This window comes from Cervus canadensis, chromosome 1 (assembly GCF_019320065.1).
Source record: "Cervus canadensis isolate Bull #8, Minnesota chromosome 1, ASM1932006v1, whole genome shotgun sequence".
NCBI classification, from domain to species: Eukaryota; Metazoa; Chordata; class Mammalia; order Artiodactyla; family Cervidae; genus Cervus; species Cervus canadensis.
Window position 1 is genome coordinate 116,707,356 of NC_057386.1, and position 19,519 is coordinate 116,726,874.

Here is a 19,519-nt window from a genome sequence, read left to right on the forward strand (position 1 = left end):
TGGCCTTTCCTTAACTGAATGCCAGTGAGAGAGAGAAAGCAAATGACCCATTGGACACACCCATACAGACCAACAGCATATGGTTACTGGGAAGTAATGATGGTTCTATCAGCTGTGACACATAATGAATGAAAGATTTCGCAAATTATCCAAGTCTCTCAGCTCTCTTTCAGGCAACTCAAGCAAACGTTGAATTTCCAATACTGTTTATGGACATTTTGAAGGATAATATCTGGGTGATAAACTATGTTTACACAAAGGGAATTTTAGTTTTCAAAATGAATATGTAAAATATACATACCATCAGATTATAGAAGTAGTAAGGACTCAATATAGAAAAACTGAAACTAATGAAAAGAGTAATCATTCACAGCTATTGATACATGTTGTTCTATTTCCTGCCAGTCTTTTTCCCAAGCATATACACATATATACGGTAAATTTTATTATTGGTAGCAGTCATGGTCTATAAAGTTGCTGTGAAGAACAAATCAGCAAATACTGAAGTGGAAATACAGTTAGGTTCCTACAAACCTCTGGTCACATTTTTGTCAACTGATAAATACATAATCTTCCTTCACGTGCATTTCTGTTTGAAGATCAATGAATATGTATCACTGATCCATTAACATTGAACTCATGGTTAACAGCACTGTAACTCAGGCCTGAACAAAGCTAATCTAACACATGTATTTTCTCTGTAAGGCATGTCACCGCCTTCATGTGCTCAGGAATGCTATACAGCTCTTCAGCACTGTACTTGGGGACCACTTTACATAGTGAAATTATCAAAAAATGTGAAAACTGTGGCACTAAATAAATATCAAAAAGACTACTTGCTTACAGTATAAGAACTGAAATAAAAGGAAGAGCATGGCCTTGCTCAGTCTCACATGGGAACATGTGTTTTGGGTGACTCAAATTTTTTACCACACTGTACAGATCCACATTATTTTGTCAACAAAGGTCTGTCTAGTCAAGGCTATGGTTTTTCCAGTGGTCATGTATGGACTGTGACAGTTGGACTATAAAGAAAACTGAGCACCGAAGAATTGATGCTTTTGAACTGTGGTGTTGGGAAGACTCTTGAGAGTCCCGTGGACTGCAAGGAGATCCAACCAGTCCATCCTAAAGCAGATCAGTCCTGGGTGTTCATTGGTAAGACTGATGTTGAAGCTGAAACTCCAATACTTTGGCCACCTGATGTGAAGAGTTGACTCATTGGAAAAGACCCTGAAGCTGGGAAAGATTGAGGACAGGAGGAGAAGGGAATGACAGAGGATGAGATGGTTGGATGGCATCACTAACTCAATAGACATGGATTTGGGTGAACTCCGGGAGTTGGTGATGGACAGGGAGGCTTGGCATGCTGTGCTTCATAGGGTCGCAAAGAGTCAGACATGACTGAATGGCTGAACTGAACTGAGTCAGTAAAATTAAGAAGGACAAATTGCTGTCAGTTAATGATTACTATCTTTGGGGATACGATGCTGACTGAAAACTAAATTCTTATTGTATGTATTTTTCTTATTCAAATTTTTTAAATTTTAAAATAAAAACAACAAAAATACAGTATCAGGGCTGGGGAGGAAGTGTGTTCTCAAGCACCAAGGCAGGAACCTGAGCTACTGAACAAGACTCAAAGGGCACCTTGGAAATACGCGCTAGGTGCTCTCTTCACAACTTTAAACACCAAAAATTCTCACTGCAGAGATCGAAAGTTAATAATCACAAATTCCAATTACGTAGAACTCAGTCTTGTAGGTAAACAATAGCAGGTGACTGGGAATTCCAATAAAGGGGGTTTATTTTCTTTGTCCTTTAACAAGATCTAAGTCATACTTGAATTAATTTCAGAATGCAAATTTATAAGGAAGGCAGGTGACTGAAGAGGTAAAAACTCATATATAAGATAAATATGAATCACAGTTAATAATGTTGAGATACTCATAATTCACCAGGACTCAAAGAGAGAAACTTATCATCACAACATAGTATCAATAAAACTTAACAGGGCTTTAAGCTATGGTATCGATGACTGCTTTAATTATTTTTATAACTTTAACACATGTGTGAAGTTCAGAAGGCCAAGGAAGCAAACATTTAGAGGTCTGAAACAGTTACCTTTTGAACTAGAGAGAGGGCTGCCTTGCTGTCTCCTCTTGGCGTCACTGAGAATGTCGATAACCAGAGTGGCAAACTCATGGGCGTTAAACCGAGCTAGTTTCTGTCTGCCCTGAGGGTGAGAAAATAATTGGAAATATTCCCAGATATAAAAATACACACATGTTCACATAAAATTAGTCAGACTATTGTTAGAGTTCATCAAAGACCTTCCAGCATGCTCAAAGTACCATCAATCACAGCATAACTGAATCAAACTTTGTTTCTGTGGATAGTTTAAAACTATTTACATAATAGAACCATGTTAACATTTAAGTTCTCACAAGGCATATTTCTTTTTGTGAACTGAAACGAAATGGTTCTACTTAATGCTTTCTTTCTATTATTAATTCTGTTTTGAAATAGGCCTACTAGTCAAAAATCAATTTGAAGGGACAGATTTTTAAATTTCAAGATAGAGTTTAGATGCTGAGACTCTATCACTATAGATAACCATTAATCAATAAAAATGAAGAGAGTTTCATAATTTATTCAACTTCTCTCCTCTTGATGGATACTTAGGCTTTTTACTGTGCTCTAGCATTACATACAATGAAAGTGTGCATAAAGCTTTGTATTTTTATTCTATTAGGACATATTCCCAAATAAGGTATTTGGATGAAAGGTATTTGGTACCCTGGGTGAAAGGAAGCAGTTAATTTTGAGGCGTCTGTAACCAGTTAACAAACTGCCTTTCTGCAGTCTGTAGCAATTTAAACTCTTATCTGTAGCATAAGAACGCAACATCCTTACCAGTGTAGAGTTTCCTTTATCATATACTTTATTAGTTTGATGGATGAAACGCTCATTAATGCCTTCAGGTTGCTTTCTTTGATTACTAATGAGGTGAAATATTTCTTTAAAAGGCATTTGAAAGCCATTTGTAATTCTTCTGTGAACTGTCTTATGTTCTTTCTCAGTCACTTATTAACTTCTGTTGCTTTTCTTATCAATTTGTGATGTGTGTGTGGGTACGTAAAGGACATTACCATTTTAATCAGTCAAAAACATTTTAAATACCTGTCCTGGGAAAATAAAATACCACAATATCAGTCATTCCCCAAAGATCACTACTAGTGTGTTTTTGGACTTGGCCACTTGCCTGGTTCCGTGTCGATGAGTACTCGGGATTGACCGGAAGGAAGGGGACGACAGTTGTCTCAGTCACCAGGGTGCTGTGGTTCTGCGTGGCAAGCCAGACTAGCCGGAGGAAAGAGCCAGAGATAGAATCTCATCACCACGGGTGCTACTACTCCTCTGAGAGCCGCGGCTCCCGCGTTACTAGAGAGACTTGGGGTAGCGCACTCCGAAGCCAACATACACAAGAGTCAGAGTCGACACACGTGTTATCAGGACAGCAGGAGTTGGGCAAGGAGAAACACTGAGGCTGGCAGCTTGCTGCTGCCTACGGTAACAGAAGCTTAGTAGATAGAGCCACATGTTAAGTCACCTGCATCAGTCTCTCGCCTGTCAACTTCATCGTACACATCCATGGCAAGTTCTTCAAACAAATGATTACTTAGCTGAAAGCAAAAACATATCAGGGACACAAGGGACAAGGATTAACGCTAGGAGAATGAGTGAGGACTGTGACTTATTCACCCTTCTACCTCCAACGTCTTATCCAAGGTCAGTGCTTACTTAGCAAATACCCACTGTTAAACAGACAATAGCATTTCCAAAATGGTATAGATCCTCTAAAAACACCTGCCACCCGCTGCAGCCTCCCTCCAGACATGCAGATAAGAGAGGCACAAGGCAGCTAAAGTGCGAATCTCAAAGACAAGGTACATTCTCCAATCTTCGCATGACATCACCTTAAAGTCTCTTCTGCTCTTTCTGGAGAATGTTTGCCAGCACCCCCCGCCCCCATTGTAAGGGATCTTAAACCCTTGGTAAGATAAAGAAGTCAAAACATGCCATCTCAAGAGGGTAAAACCCTGCAGGAAAATACCACCCAGACCTCTGCGTTGTCTCTCTGCTGTCTTCCTCTGTAGGTAGGGGTCCTCCAAACCCCCAAAGAACTACCTGATTGTCCCCTGCCAAGGACAGCCTGTCTAATAAGTACACCGTGCAGTGTCCCAGCAAAACAGTCCCCACAGCCTGGGGCACCCGCCTGGCAGCAGCCAGGTCTTCCTCGAACCAATGGAGACTAAGCCCCTGCCAGGCTGGCCCCAGCTCTCCCTGCACTTCCTCCCTCATGAAACCCTGCTGCCCAGTGGGTGACTGCTGCCCTGCTCTGTGAGGGCAGATGCTGAACTTATTCCATTCTCTACTATTCCTTTCATCCCCATACAGGCCCCAGCACAAGACGGGGCTCTAAGTATCTATTCACTCACTGACCAGGAGGTACTTCCTGCACAGTGTAAACCTGGCTGTGCACACCTCACTGGGACTTGTTAAATGGTTACAAGTACATTGTTAGATGACAAAGGCAGAATAAACAATTCTGTAACTGTGCTCCAGTTAAAAAAGACACGAATCTGAAACAAGAATCAGAAAAATATACCAAAATACTAAGCCTGAACTTATTAAGAATATAGTAATGAAAGAAGAAAAAAATATAGTAAATGAAGATGATTCCCTTTCTCTATTTTCCAGATTTTCTCTAGTGTGGTTAGACTACATTTATAATTAAAAATCAGCTCTGAGAGACTTTTGCTGGATAAGGTGAAGGATTGGGAAACTGAACTTGCATCATAAATACCCAGTGTGCTTCCTCCAAGGGGCTAACAAGCTAATGTTATTACTACTAACAATCACTGCCACACCAACACTGCTGAGGGCTTACACCGGAGGTGCCTTGCTAATATCATCATCATAGTAAGTACTGCAGCTCTCTGAAGACAGGAACTACTGTTATACCACTTTACAGAGAAGGATACCCAGGCACAGGAGTTAGCGTGCCTCAAGTCACAGAGCCAAGGAGTAAGAGACTGGAGATGCGAGTCTCTCTCAAAATGCTAAGATTTACAAATTCAAGGAATACATTAGTCATCTTATATTTCTCCCAGCTGTTCATCAGGGAGATAGAAAGGGAGACACTGCAGGATGAACACTGAACTGGCACTGACACGAGGAGGAGACCGCGGCGGGTGGGCAGCTGACCCTCGCTGAGCAGCTCTGACCTGCAGCTCTGCTGGACCACCGTCTCACGTTCTAGGACAGGACACCGAGGCGCAGAGCGGTGCAGAGCTCGTCTGAGCCGAGGTCTGCACCTGACCAGTCTGACCCAGAGCCCAGGGTCTGGAGAGCTACACTCGACTTTCTCCCAGATATTTATCTAGTGCCTTTAACAGCTAGAGATATTACAGACCTAACCCCAGATTTCAGCCAAGCAAATGCAAAACAGCAAAGTCAAGGGGAGCTGGCATTTTCTCTTTAATGTCTGTATTATTTAAAATAAAAATCAGCTGACATACTGTAAGTAATTAAAAGGAAACACAGAATATTCAGTGCTGACTCCAAAGCTTATCATCTTAACTATAGGACCTCCTTAGTTTAAGAAAGGCAGTAAAAACACATACACACAGAACTGCAGATACAGCAAACAAATTGCATAAAATACATTTATTGCATATTACAGGTAAATGCTACTAATGAGAAATTCATTTTATGTATTATGTAGTACTTAGTACTATACAAAGTTCTAGTAAAGAGTCTTCTATTAAAAAAAAAAAGTCTTCTATAAAAAGGGGGATGAAGAGTAAGACATGAATTAGGAGAGCTGCGAGTTCAGAGCTGAGCTTTGGGAAAACTCCTACCTATATTGCAAGGGTGGTCAGACTTCAGCCACTTGAATGATGAAAGGGAGAACAGCTGGGAAAAGAGGGTTCCTGAAAGAAGACCTGAAGGTGGCCTGAGAGGGTGCTAACCCTTGAAGAAATATTTAAATGCACACACCCACACCCACACACAGTGGGAACCAGATGGGAAGAGGGGCCAGAACTGAAGAGTGAGAGTGGGATGATGCCCTTCAAGGTTATAACAAGAAGGATCTTGGTTCTGTTCTTGAGGGCACAGAGAATAGCTAAGGTGGGTGAATCAGGTCGTTAGAATGCTGAGGAAGCTCCAGGTGAGGCTTCATTTGTGGGGACTTAACATAGAGATTGTGTTACCAGAGGAGTAGATTTCTCAGGGGCCTGATTTAAGCTGAAATGGACAGGCTGGAAAGAAACATGCAGACTAACACGAGCTTGTGACCTGAAGAACTGGGTAAACTCTGAGCACACAGCCGAGGCAGAACTGATTAAAAGCCCACATTTTACAAAGCTCTGATGAATGGTGTAGAACATGCCCAACATGAGTGGGAGCTGGATCCCAAATGGCAGTGAGCTTTATATCAGTCTTTAGCATCCTACGAGGCTACAGGAAGTCATCCCAAGGAGTGGGACTAGTAAGCCCCAATTACTAGTTTACATTGAGAGAAACCAGGGAGCTCTTACAGGCAGAAACAACTTTCTAAAGTCAAAGGCACAGTCCTCACTTTTAAAATGACAGAGAAAGATGGCAGTATTTGAAGCAGAGCCAGTGAACTGGATGTACTAAACTTAGTACTTCCATTCTTCTTTACTGCAGACTCGATGGTCTGCTTCTGATTTAATGTCTGAGAGCATGAAACAGTAGTCTGATGTACTAGGTAACAGGCTGAGAACAGGTATTAGCAGGACACGTGGTTTTCCATAGGAGAGTTCACTAGTAAATAGAGATACTCACAGACTGAAGTTTCTTCTTAGCAGCTTTTGCCAATTCAGAAATATCCAGGCTGCTAAGAAAATGTACAACACTGATAAGCAAACAAATAAAACCATTTTCATGAGCTCTGTAAAAGGTTAAGGTAGCCAAGGGATCAAGATATTCATTACAGCTCATGGACAAGGTCAGAGGTTAAAATTCTTTAGCCCAATAGTCAGTGAGGAAACTGAACAGAACTTGGTAAGACTATCTCCTAGAAATACCACAATCATGCAAACATTTCTCATGGTAAAGAGAAAAATAACCACCTACTAACCAAAAGGCAAAAACTATTGCCATGCTAGTCCCCAGAGTGTGTATGTGAGAAATCATAATCTTTAAAGTATTTTTTTAAAAAGTACAATAGAAGAAAAATACAAAAGGGGCAGAATGTTAAAAACCAGAGTGGCAAGATTACATATGGAATAGCAATTAATCTTTTCACAAACTCTTGACAGGATCTGTGCAAAGGTTATCAGCTATATAAGGGTTTAAAGTTCATTTCTACAGCCATGATCTCATCTGACCTTATAGACCAGAGGTCAACAGATTATAATCCCCCTTTCTGTTCAGCCCATGAGCTAAGTATGGATTTTACATTTTTAGGTGGTTGGGGGAAAAAAACACAACAAATGATACTTGGTAATATGTGGAAATTATATGAAATTCCAATTTTAGTATCCAGAAATAAAATTTCAGTGGAACAGACATGCCTTTCATTTACAGGGTCCACGGATGCTTTCATTTACAACTGGCAGAGTAGCTGTGGCAGAGGGTGTGTGGCCCAAAAAGCCTGAAGTATTTACTATCTAGCCTTTAACAACAACAACCACAAAATTTGTTGATCCCTATCATAGACAAAGGATATATTCTCTTATGACACAGAAATATTCTGTGATATATCTAGAGGCACAATATACTGTCACAGCTGGCTAAAACTATGACAGCATCACAGACTCCGATTTTCTTATTAGCAAATGTGTTACTTGCGCCCTTTCAAACTTAAAATTTTATATGGTGGTTTACTTACAGCCGTCTTATTTCCAAAGTGCATAGCCATAAAAGAGAAAAATGTATGGGCTTTGTTAAACACAAAATATAACACATTTATACACTAAACAACCAAGGAAAATACTAGTGACAGATATAATTGATTGGTATTTCAATGGCCTTACCTGTCTGCCATTTGAGGTATTATAAAGTGCTGTCCATTTTTGTGATCTGAAACAGAAACCAAGCCAGAGTTTCATCTGTATAAATACTAATAAGATCTGTAAAGGAATACCTTTATTTTCTGAATTTATGTTTTGCTCCTCTCACTACACAGTTTTTGTTCCTCTCTCTCCTCTTTGCTCTCTTTTTTTTGAATCAAAACATCTTTTGATTATTTGGATAATTTTTTAACATTCCATATTAATTTATCTCTAGAGTTTCTGACCACATATGATAGTATAGTCTTTTCTCAATGCTAGGGATTATAATATGCATAACTTTTTACAATCTACTAGAAATAATATTTTACCATTTCAAGAAAAGTGCAAAAACTTACCTTCATATTTCTTTTACCTTCTCCCCTTTCATGTTGTAACTGTCAAATATATTACTGACACATGCTGAAAACCACACCATACAATACTATAACTTTTGCTTTAAACTGTCATACATACCTTTAAAAAACTTAAGAAGAAAACAGACTATTGTATTTATCCAATACTTATCATTTCTGTTGTTCTTTCATTCCTGAAGTTCTGAGATTCGCTCTGGTTTATCAACTCCCTTCCACCCAAATAACTTACTTTAGTATTTCTGTTAGAGCAACTAATTCTCTTATTTTTTTTCATCTTAAAATGCCTTTTTTTTTTTTTCCCATTCCTGAAGGTTATTTTCAGGGAAATAGAGTTCTTTTCTTTCAGCATTTAAAAAATATTGTTCTACTTCCTTTTTATCTCCATGGTTTCTGATGAGAAATCCACAGTCATACACATAATTGTTCTTTTATATAGTGTCATTTTTTTTCCTTGGCTGCGTTCAAGGCATTGTCTTTCTTCATATTTTAGCAGTTTGATTTTGATGTGTCTGAGTGATGACCAGCGTTCATCCTGTTTGGAGTTCTCTGAGCTTCTCAAATTGTGATTTTACGTCTTTTGCCAAATTTAGAGTTTCTACCCAATATTTCTTCAAATATTTTTTCTGCACCACATTCTTTCTCATCTCTTTCTGACAGTCTGATGATACAAATGTTCTGGTTTTGTCCCGTAGGTCCCCAAAGCTCTGCTAAGCCTCCTTTCCCTCCCACTCTTTGTTCTCTCTGTTGCTCAACCTGGATTACTTCTAGTGATCTATTTTCAATTCACTGACTTTTTTGTCATCTCCATCCTAATTAAACCCATCCAATGGGTTTTAAAATTTTAGTTATTGTATTTTCTAGTTCTAACATTTCTGTTCTTTTTTATATCTTCTGTTTCTCTGCTGAGACTTTATTCAGTTTGCTTCAAGAATGTTCACACTTACTTCTCAGAGCATGATACTACTATCTACTTTAAAATCTTTATCTGATAATTCCAACCTCGGAGTCACTGAGGGTTGGCATCTGTTAATAACTACTTTTTCCCATGCAAGTCTCTGAGATTTTCCTGTTTCTTCACATGTCAAGTAATTATGGATGGTATCCCAGATATTTTGCATAGTATGTTGTGGAGACTCTTGTGAGTCTTCCTTGAATTCTGTGGTGAATGTTAATATTTTGTTTTAGCAGGCACCTGACCAGGCAGGTTCTGCCTCCTGGGCCAAGCAGCGAGAGAGACTAAAGATAAGACAAAAGCCGTCAGGGTTCCCCTCAGGCTCTTAGTCAGAGATTTAGGTACCTGTGCTTGCCACGACTGAAGCCACAGGATTACTGATGGGGAAAGGAAAAGAGAAAAATCCTGTGGGAACACCCCGATTCTCAGTCCTGTCAGAGTCCCATTTCCTGCTCCTCAGACCACACAGAGAAGGCTTCTTTGCACCTGCTGTGCAGTTCCAGGTTTTGGGCTGTTGTGGAGGCCATATCAGAAGTAAAATAAAGGGGACACTCACCACCGGCTTGACGTCACTGTGAGTTCCCTAACCTGCCTGCCGGAGTCCTTAGATAGCTACTCCATGCATTTTTGGTTCAGGGTTTCTATTGTGTTCAGAAGGAGAGACAGGGTGAAGTGTGCTTACTCCATCTCACTGGGAACTGGAATCACACCAGGGGCCCTTAACTCTGTTGTACAACCAGGGTGGAGAACCACTGGTTATGTGATTATACACATATGTGGATATGCTATATCAGGGGTTGGCAAACTTATTCTGCGAAGGGCCAGACTGTAAATATTTTAGGCTTTGTGGCCATATGGTCTCTGTTGCAACTACTCAACCTACTCAGTTCTGCTGCTGTAGTGTGAAAGCGGTCACAGACAATACATAAACGAGTGGGCATGGCTATCTTGCAATAAAACTTTATTTTTAAAAAGCAACGTAATAGGCTTGTCTGGCCCACGGACCAAGCTTTGCTTATCCCAGCTCTACCTCATGAACAAAGCAGGTTAATGGTAAAGTTCACTTTTTCCCTTTTCCCCATTCCTTAGCTAGCAGAATTCTGCAAAGAACTATAGAGGTTGAGGCTTTGCTCTTCCATGCTGACTCCCATTAACCACAAGAACTGTGGTGCTGCATTCAGGCTGGGTTCAGCGATGCTCTCTGATTCCTGAAACGGCCACAGTAGAGCAATCATTTTAAAAACTAAAATTTCAAGCTGTGATCGACGTTATGTATTTCACATACAGCAAAAAACGCCGTAGTCATCATTTCACACAGAAATCCTTATTTGCTGTTTTCTCAAGGAAACGTTAGAGTACAGACCATAAACAGCAGTGCCCTGACTTGCTCTTCCAGGGACTGCCTGGCTGCAGGTGTCGAGAGGCTGCTCTCCTTTCACTCACCTGGTTTCCTGCCACACAGATAGAAGGCTAGTCTGTCAGTCAGCTCGTACTGTATTTCTACAAGGCGCTCCGCCAGCTCATGGTGCCCTCCTTGCCTACAAGAGAAAACAAAGTGCCGTTTATACTACTCACTGGCCATGGGTGCTAGAAGAGAAAAGTACAGAGACATCCCCTGAGATACCTGAGGAGTTTATCAAACGTGACTTTTCAGAATAATCAAGCTTTTTGTGTGAGGTAAACTGTCAAGGTCGACTCTGATTCACACTTTTATAAAGCTGCTTTCATAGTCTCAACTACCCCCTCTCTCTTATTAACTTATAAGACAGGGGATGCCCCTGGTGGTCCAAGGGTTAAGAACCCGCCTGCCAATGCAGGAGACATAAGAGACGCAGGTTCAATCCCTGGGAAGATCCCCTGGAGAAGGGCATGGCAACCCACTCCAGTATTCTTGCCTGGAGAATCCCATGGACAGAGGAGCCTGGCAGGCTATAGTCCATGGCGTCGCAGAGAGTCAGACATGACTGAAGTGACTTAGTACGCACACATATGAATGATGGAGTGTTAGACCTGATGAAATACTGCATTCCTCAACACCTGACCTCTTAGTCCCAGACACTCTGCTCTATCCAGTCAGGACCCCTGCTCTGCCGTTTGTGCCCTGTCCACCCCTCCCTCCAGAACTTGACCCACGTCCTTCTCATCTGAAATACCTTAGCTCCTCTTCACACACCCAAATACAATCCATTCTTCAAAGACCAACTAAAGACATTACTTAATGATCTGGGCCACAGTGAAGAAATACTATGTACGTATCCATTATGGTAATGAGTTCTACATTATCTTGCCACATTTAACTCTTACATGCATTTATGAATCCCCTCCTCCGTGAAAGAGTAAAAGTCTCTCTGGGAGCAGAGTTTTGTCATTTCACTTGTCATTTTCAAGTTGTCAACTGTCATTTTACCCTGTGCATTGTTCTTTGCAGTTAATTAAGTTAATTTGGAAAAAGAAGGAAAGATGATCCATCTTCTGTCATTTAAATGATATTGAAGACTAACCTATGGATTTACTTTTTTATTTTCCACTACTTCACAGCCAAAATTTTCAAATGCAGAAACATTTAAAGAATTTTATAGGAAGCCCTGAGATGTCCACTACCTAAATTCTGCAATTGACATTTTACTATACTTGTTGAACCACATATCTGTCTACATAGGGGCTTCCCAGGTGGCACCAGTGGTAAAGAATCCGCCTGCCAATGAAGGAGATTTAAGTTCAGTTCCTGGGTCAGGAAGATCCCCTGGAGTAGGAAATGGCAATCTACTCCAGTATTTTTGCCTGGAAAATTCCATGGAGAGAGGAGACTGGTGGGCTGCAGTCCGCTAGGTCGCAAAGAGTCAGACACGACTGAGCACACATGCATATCCATACAGATTTGTTTCTAAGTTCAAGCAATGACTAGAAGTATTAAAAAAAAAAAAACAAAAAACTGAGGAGTGGGTTCTGCAACTCTTTATACTTGATGTGGATTCTAACTATGGCTCAAATACCACTATGTTACAAAGGATAAAAAAAAAATGAAAGATTAGAAGCTAAAGCACAATGGTTAATGGTTCTACCTTCCCTGACTTTGACTGGCTCTAAGATCATATGCACTTGAAATATCTTCATCTGCAAAATAATAGAATTCCAATCTTTGAAGGAGCTAAATGCTACCCATGCACATTTCAGCCACTTTTAACAAAGAATCATACACAAGGTAAATAATTCCAAACAACAGAGAGAGGTGACAGGGTCGAGTCTCTCACCTGGCATAGTCGACAGGAGTTTTCCCACTGGAGTCCTGGGTGCCCGGGTCTGCTCCGTATACTGCCAACAATTCTGCCTGTAGAATCTGCCCTGCTTTGGAGGCCACGTGGAGGGGGGTGTTTCCTTTCTCCTAAGAATCATTAATACAAAGTACACAAAAAGAAACGAATTAAATAACCGGAAGGCTAAGCAAATGCAACCCATTTAGTTTCAACCTAATATCTGAACCAATTTGTGCTTTCTTACAGGGTGAAAAAAGTTGGCTTGTGCTCCTAAAGATAACAGCCTCAAACAGGTTTCGAGATTCCCTGTTCTCACGCTTGAATGGAGTTGCTGAAAAATACACAAACAAGAAAAGAACGTTTGTTAAAAGTGTGAAGAATGAGGGAGCAAAGCAGCTGGCAGACCACGGCAATCTACATTATCACAGCACTACATCATCTTTATCTTGCTTAGCAAGGTGGATGAAGCTGTCTCTCCCGTGCTGGTCACAGCTACCCCTGGGCTCTAAGGCAGAGTCAGGCCCATGTTACTGATAAGGGAACTAGGGCTGGGAAGGCTGGTGTGCCCAAAGGCGTGATCTGTCTAAGTGGCGCAACCAGTCTCTGAGTGAGAGGGAGTGTGCGGAGGGGTTGAGCATGGCTCTGAAGTCTTACAGACCTGAATTTCAAACCACATACCCCTCAAGCTGTGTGAACTTGAGAAAGTGTTTAAAGCAATCTGAACCTGTTTCCTTATCTCTAAAATGGTGATAAAAATGCCACCTCTTCACGGGCAACTATAAGGGATTGATGATACAACAGACCATAGAGCCTGGTACACAGGAAATGACCAAAGAAAACAGCTGCTATTATTACTGCTGTTGTTATTAGCTGTTAATATTGAACCTAGGGCTTTAAAGCTTCAGATCCTAGCCTGTGTAAATCACAGGATTCTGCCTTATATCACACCCTCTCCACAACATTAGTCTTGGCCTTGTGTACAATGATTTAATGAAGTCTTTTGGGGTGGAAACAGGCCTGTGGCATATCAAATTCTGTAGCACTGCAGAAAAGCCCTTATACATTCAGAGGATAAGCTGCCTTCCTTCAACTCTTCCTTCAACCCTAGAATTGTCCAAAATGCAATCATCCTTACCATAGGATTGAAGAAAGCTACTCTAACATCTGCATCCAGGTCTTGTTTTCCTAATTAATTTTATTTTTTGAAATTGTGGTTTAAAACCACAATGAATGGAAGTAACAATCACATCCACCTTCAGGCAAAGTTTAAAATTCTGAACTGTGAGTGCTTCTGCTCTGTATGAGCATCTGCCAAAGGCAGCACTTTGAAAATAAAGATACACGTTTTTGTGGCATCTCTCAAAAACATGCAAAGGCCCACATGAAGAAAGCCAGCGACTCATCTTGTGAGTTTAATAAACCATCCCACAGACTATGGCTCTGAGTGACGCCCTACTCCTGAAGATCTCACTCAGCATGCAACCTAGAAACCGGCAGAAATCCCACAGACCTTGTAGTCCCTCCTAGAAACAAACTCTGACATGGCTCCTATTTCAAAGCTCCGCAAACAAAAACTTACAGAAATATGACTCTAGAACCAGACCTAGAAAACAAAAATAGTTTCCTGGATATTTATTTTTTCCTTTGTCCCACTAGTATACCTCCACTAAAATGAATGGTTGCCATTTGAATTAAGATGAGAGAAGAAACCAACTGCAAAAAAAGCTGTTACTAATTATTTCGTGTACAGAAAGGAGTTGTTTTTCTTTTCTTTCTAAGTGTCTTTTTTTCCCCCAAACAGGACAATGTGCTGTTTCATCCAGTAATTTCAGGATTCTCAAAGGTGTGACCCACCTTACTGAGATCTTTGGCAGTCACACTGTCATCATCCCGGCAGGGCAAGCGGTGGACAAATGCTAACATCTGATACTTGGCTCTGATGAATTCTGCTTTATTAGGACTGGTTTGAGAACAAAAAAAGAAAACAGTTCACTTGCAGTTCAGATACATTTCCCATTCTTCAGACTGTAAAGAGAAGAGGAAGTGACCCACATCCCCCACTCAAGAATAAAAGGAACAATACTGAAGTAAGCTTTGGCAGTGTGTTAAGACCTGAAGTCTAAAAACGTACATTAGTCATTATAACGGCCAGGAATGCAGAATACCTGCTTTTTATAGTATCTTTCTTCTCTGTGTCATTTTCTGAAGTGACTTAGCAACCTTGGGAGGAAGCAGCTCTTTGTCCCATCTTGTAAGAATCCAGATGTCTGGTCTGACTGCCTGTTGGTTGAGCACCTAAGCTCAAACCCAGTGACATCGATAGCCACCAAGCCTTAGTCTTAAACTGGAGAAACCAGACTTGTGCTGGAGAGCCATGCGGAGGAGACGGTCCCAAGCCTGGCTTCATTCTGCATTCCTAACGGCAAAGAGTTCAATGCACAACTGGGTGACCACCTCCTGTGCTGCCCCTGTGAAGGCTGGTCCAAAACAGCTGCGCTCCTTTCAGTGGGCCCCAGGGGTTAAGAAGAAATAAGAGTATTTATAAACATTCCACTCACTGTACTTTATCCTGTGGATTAGCTTTGCGTCTTCCACTCATAATAGAGGTGGGGTCCAGTAACGAATGCTCCCATATAGAATTAGCACCATTATTATACAAGGTTTCAACCATCTAAAACCAAGCAGTATAAAATCACATTTTAATTTCTTTCTACAAACATCCCGTGGAAATAAATAACTGAACTGATTCCACTACAAACACCAACATGACTAGGAGATCACACACTTCATTATTTTCTGTTTTAGAATGAGAAAGAAGAACCTACATGCAGGATTCAGGTTTGACCAGGAGGACAGCTAAATACTTCAATGGGTTTGATTACATTTTCTAATACATGATGAAGAAAGAGCACTTTGACACTTTAGGACAGCACTGCCCAAGCCTGAGCATCCAAATACTATTTTTCAAGATTCTTAATCTTTTTCTTTAAATCCACTTACTTTCTAAAACTTTCACTAGCAATTATAATTTGATGTGCTAGTTATAGTTTTAATGCAACCATTGAAATAAATATTTGAGTATTACCTACATCTATCTTTGATCAGTGGTAAAGAATCTACCTGCCAACACAGGAGATGCGGGTTCAGGAAAATCCCCTGAAAAAGGAAATGGCAACCTACTCCAGTACTCTTGCTGGGAAAAAAGCCCAAGGACAGAGGAGCCTGGCAGGTCTGCAAAGAGTTGGACCCGACTGAACAAGTGAACATGGACATCTACCTCAAGTACCACCAGTGGTCCATGTGTCACACTCTGGGAACTGCTGTTCTAGGGTCAAGTCTGGCATTTTAAACCACTCATCTCTGGACTTTATTCATATCCTATAATATAGGATATGACATAATATCTGTACTCTGTATAATCTGACAGCAGTAAATACCCATTTTCACATGGGAATGAGCTGCTAGAAACTTCTGAGCAGAAGTTATTACTAATAATAAACCATATCTCCCAATTTCATTTCAGAGCATGCCTCCTGACAAAGCCTCGTCTGAGTTTTACAACAGTGCAGATACTGTCATATCAGAGATCTAAACTCACTCTTTCGGGACAGGCTGTGCAGCTGCCACAGATTTAGTAAAATATGTGCTCAAGACAAATGAAGGCGAGACACATGCCTACGTCTGAGTTCCAACAGAACTCAAAGAATGTGGACCCCAAAACAGAAGTACCCGGTGACATGACAACGGACCCCCAAATAAGACAAAGAGCCCACTGAATACTTGGCAGGGTGTTAGGCATTCAATCAAAGCAGAACTTGATTGTCTCTAACAGGTTACAAGAACTTTAAGAGAACTTAAACCAGATGTATCAGAAACTTCAGAGGACTCCTATCAAAGCAAGAAACTTCATGAAAAATTTCTAAGGCAGTTGCTTTCAGAAACATTCATCGTGGTAAGTGGAAAGATAGACTGTTTAAAAACAATTTCTGGCTATATTCTAGAAAGTCGGCAGTAAAACATTAGGAAGAAATTTTAATGACTATCTGTCTACCTATAGTTAAGCTTTTCCAGATTTTCACTAGGAGGAAAATAATCTTAAATAATGAATTCAATACTTATATATAGCACTGATAAGCATGGCACCTCTACTCAATTAGGAGTCAAACATTTTTGTAAGGTTTAAGAAGTGTAATTTCAGTTGCTAAAACAGTAATTCCTAAAAACTTAAATTCTTGAGGAGAATTCTTATTCTTTTTTTTTTTTTTTACTTTTATTTGCATTTATTTTCTGCGGCATTTATTCCCGGGCCATAAGTTTTTGTTTCTTCAGTTTCTTCTGGGATATCTTTTTCTTCTGTGCAACCTCCTCTTCTGGTTTAGGAACAATCTGTTCTTTTTCAGTAAGGATCATCTCAATGTGGCAGGGAGAGCTCATGTAGGGGTTGATCCGACCGTGAGCTCTGTAAGTCCTGCGCCTCATCTTGGGGGCTTTGTTCACTTGGATGTGCTCAATGACCAGAGAATCTACATCTAAGCCCTTAAGTTCAGCATTACTCTCTGCATTTTTGAGCATGTGTAGTAAAAATTCAGCACTCTTTTTGGGCCACCGACCCTGTGTCCAGCCCCACTGTTTGGCCTGTGCACACCTACCAACTCCACCATTGTAACGACGGAATGGCACACATTGCTTCTTTAAAGTGACATCCTTCAGATACTTGGTGGCTTTTCGGATATGCATACCCTTTATGGCCTGGGCAGTCTCACAAGTGTTCTTAAAGTGAACACGAAGATTTGAACCTCTTGATTTGCATGATTTTGTGGGGTTTTCTGGGTCGAGTGAATAGCGCACCATTTTTAAGGGTCAGCTCAGGCCGCTTACCGGAAAAGGAGAATTCTTATTCTTTACCTGAAGCAATGTTGGAGGCCATGGTGTGTGTTTAAGATGCCTCACTTGAGAGATATGGCGCCCCAGACTCCGATGGACACTGCAGCACTCGTCGCATATAAAAGTTCCCCTATTTACGGATGCCCAGGAAGGATCTGGAAAGAAGAGTGGGATCAGTGGCAAGGATACGAGGTGGTAGCTATTCTGCCAGGTGGCAAATGACAACCAAGGTTTGGTGTTTCAGAAAAACAAGACAATTCTGTTGGGTTGGTATGCTAGTCAACATGTTAAGCTGGGGAGCTTGTCTGATGATACCACCTATCTTGGCTGGGGGTACAATGTTAATAGGTATGGAAAACATGAACTGAAGCCCTGAGTGAGTACTTATCTGCTTTCTGGTCCAGGGCCACAATCTGTAGCCCTAATAAGATCTACTATCTCGGATGTGTGCTCTTTCATTAAATGTTAAGAGAAGCAAATTGAGAGGGTTCACCTGAATCATTCTGATTCCATTTCCACAAATGGCAGGACAACAAAACTGTCCGTGAACAATCCACATGGAATTATGTGAAGTGAATGGTGAAAAGACAGCTACCCTAATAGCACTGCATGTCGACATGCCTCCGGGCTTAGCAGAAAGCTGAAAGCGACACAACTGTAAAATAGCTCAGCCGCGGTGGCTCTGAAAACAGACTGGGAAACCTGGCCTCCTCCACTAGGAAATGTGCTAGGATATCCATTAGCTGTCTTAAATAAACTGTTGAGTCTGATCTCACCACAGACCTGAAAGAACAGAAGCTGTAAAAACATCGGCCTCACAGAAAAAAAGATGCAAAATACAAATGAGCAATATTTTTGATGTGTGCATGATGCTTTTTTTCCTGTGAAGTCCGACAAAGCCTCATTAGACATCCTTAGAAACAAGGAAAAACACACACTTGGTAAGCAGTAAGAATAACTCACGCTGGGAAAGTAAACTAAATATTTAGAAATTCAAAACACAGACAGACCTTCTACATTTCATCAGACTCACACAAGGGGTGACAATAGGTGCCGCTCAAGCTGCTTGGCTTGAGAGTTATATTTAAAAATTCTTCAATGTCCACAAAAATCTCTAAAATGCATGTACACCATCTTTACCATTTCTAACAGTTTATTCAAACTCCTTCCAACCATATAATGAAAAGTTATGGGATTTCAATCAAAGACAAATTGGGAGTCAAGAGTGTGTGGTGGTTAAGAGTGCTGGCTCTGGAGACAAGCAGGCCAGGGTTTGAACCCCAACTCTGCCACTTCTTGCGCAAGGATCTTAGGCAAGTTATTTCTTTGAGGGTGCTCATCATGGATCAAATAGAACAACAACACATCTCAGAGAGGTGAGGATATAAAGAGTAAGTGAAGCTCTTTGCATATAGTAAGTACTCAGTAATGTGAGCTGTTATAACTTTTCCCAATTATTTTGTAAGTACCATTCAAGTATTTTCAAGAGCCCACTGCAATTCACGGCCACTAGAGAAAGTCTTTGATTGCTAATACTCGAAACATTGAATGTTCCACATGAACACTATCTTACTACACTGAAAAACCTCAGGGAGTTTTCAGGTAGTTGAACTCAGAATAGGATATGAACTAGATTCATTTAAAAAAAAAAAAAAGGTAAACCAGGACTTCCCTGGCGATCCAGTGGTTAAGACTCTGCACTTCCACTGCAAGGTGCACGTGTTCAATGCTTGGTCAGGAAACTAAGATCCTGCACGCCATGCAGCACGATGAAAAAAAAAAAAATAGGTAAACTATTTATTATGATTTGATCATAGTTAATCAAACGTTTTGGAGCTTCAGCTTTAGTACCAGTCCTCCCAATGAATATTCAGGGTTGATTACCTTTAGGATTGACTGGTTAGGGAAATCAATCCTTGAATATTCACTGCGAGGAGCAAGGATCAATGCTGAAGCTCCAAAACA

The 19,519-nt window shown here is 40.7% G+C and overlaps 2 protein-coding genes across 13 annotated transcripts in view; both read right to left on the minus strand.

Annotated features, from left to right (window-relative positions):
• GIT2 (GIT ArfGAP 2) overlaps window positions 1–19,519 on the minus strand; it is a 42,117-nt gene that overhangs the window by 19,687 nt on the left and 2,911 nt on the right. For 10 of the 12 annotated variants that reach the window (XM_043438817.1, XM_043438801.1, XM_043438777.1 and 7 more), the window contains exons 2-12: window positions 17,576–17,709; window positions 15,229–15,341; window positions 14,525–14,630; window positions 12,915–13,001; window positions 12,668–12,798; window positions 10,860–10,954; window positions 8,073–8,118; window positions 6,880–6,931; window positions 3,614–3,686; window positions 3,266–3,363; window positions 2,125–2,236 (exon numbers count right to left, since the gene is read on the minus strand). In XM_043438817.1, coding sequence (XP_043294752.1) covers window positions 2,125–2,236; window positions 3,266–3,363; window positions 3,614–3,686; window positions 6,880–6,931; window positions 8,073–8,118; window positions 10,860–10,954; window positions 12,668–12,798; window positions 12,915–13,001; window positions 14,525–14,630; window positions 15,229–15,341; window positions 17,576–17,709 — 1,047 coding nt within the window. The remainder of the gene's footprint in view (window positions 1–2,124; window positions 2,237–3,265; window positions 3,364–3,613; window positions 3,687–6,879; window positions 6,932–8,072; window positions 8,119–10,859; window positions 10,955–12,667; window positions 12,799–12,914; window positions 13,002–14,524; window positions 14,631–15,228; window positions 15,342–17,575; window positions 17,710–19,519) is intronic. The other 2 variants (XM_043438808.1, XM_043438756.1) reach the window with 1 other exon arrangement.
• LOC122422360 (60S ribosomal protein L17-like) lies at window positions 16,938–17,559 on the minus strand. The gene has a single exon (XM_043438852.1). The coding sequence runs from the start codon at window positions 17,519–17,521 to the stop codon at window positions 16,967–16,969; it is 555 nt and encodes a 184-aa protein (XP_043294787.1). The 5' UTR covers window positions 17,522–17,559; the 3' UTR covers window positions 16,938–16,966.

Excerpts from the sequence above, each read along its gene's own strand:
- LOC122422360 (XM_043438852.1), bottom strand. The coding sequence starts at position 17,521 with ATGGTGCGCTATTCACTCGACCCAGAAAACCCCACAAAATCATGCAAA.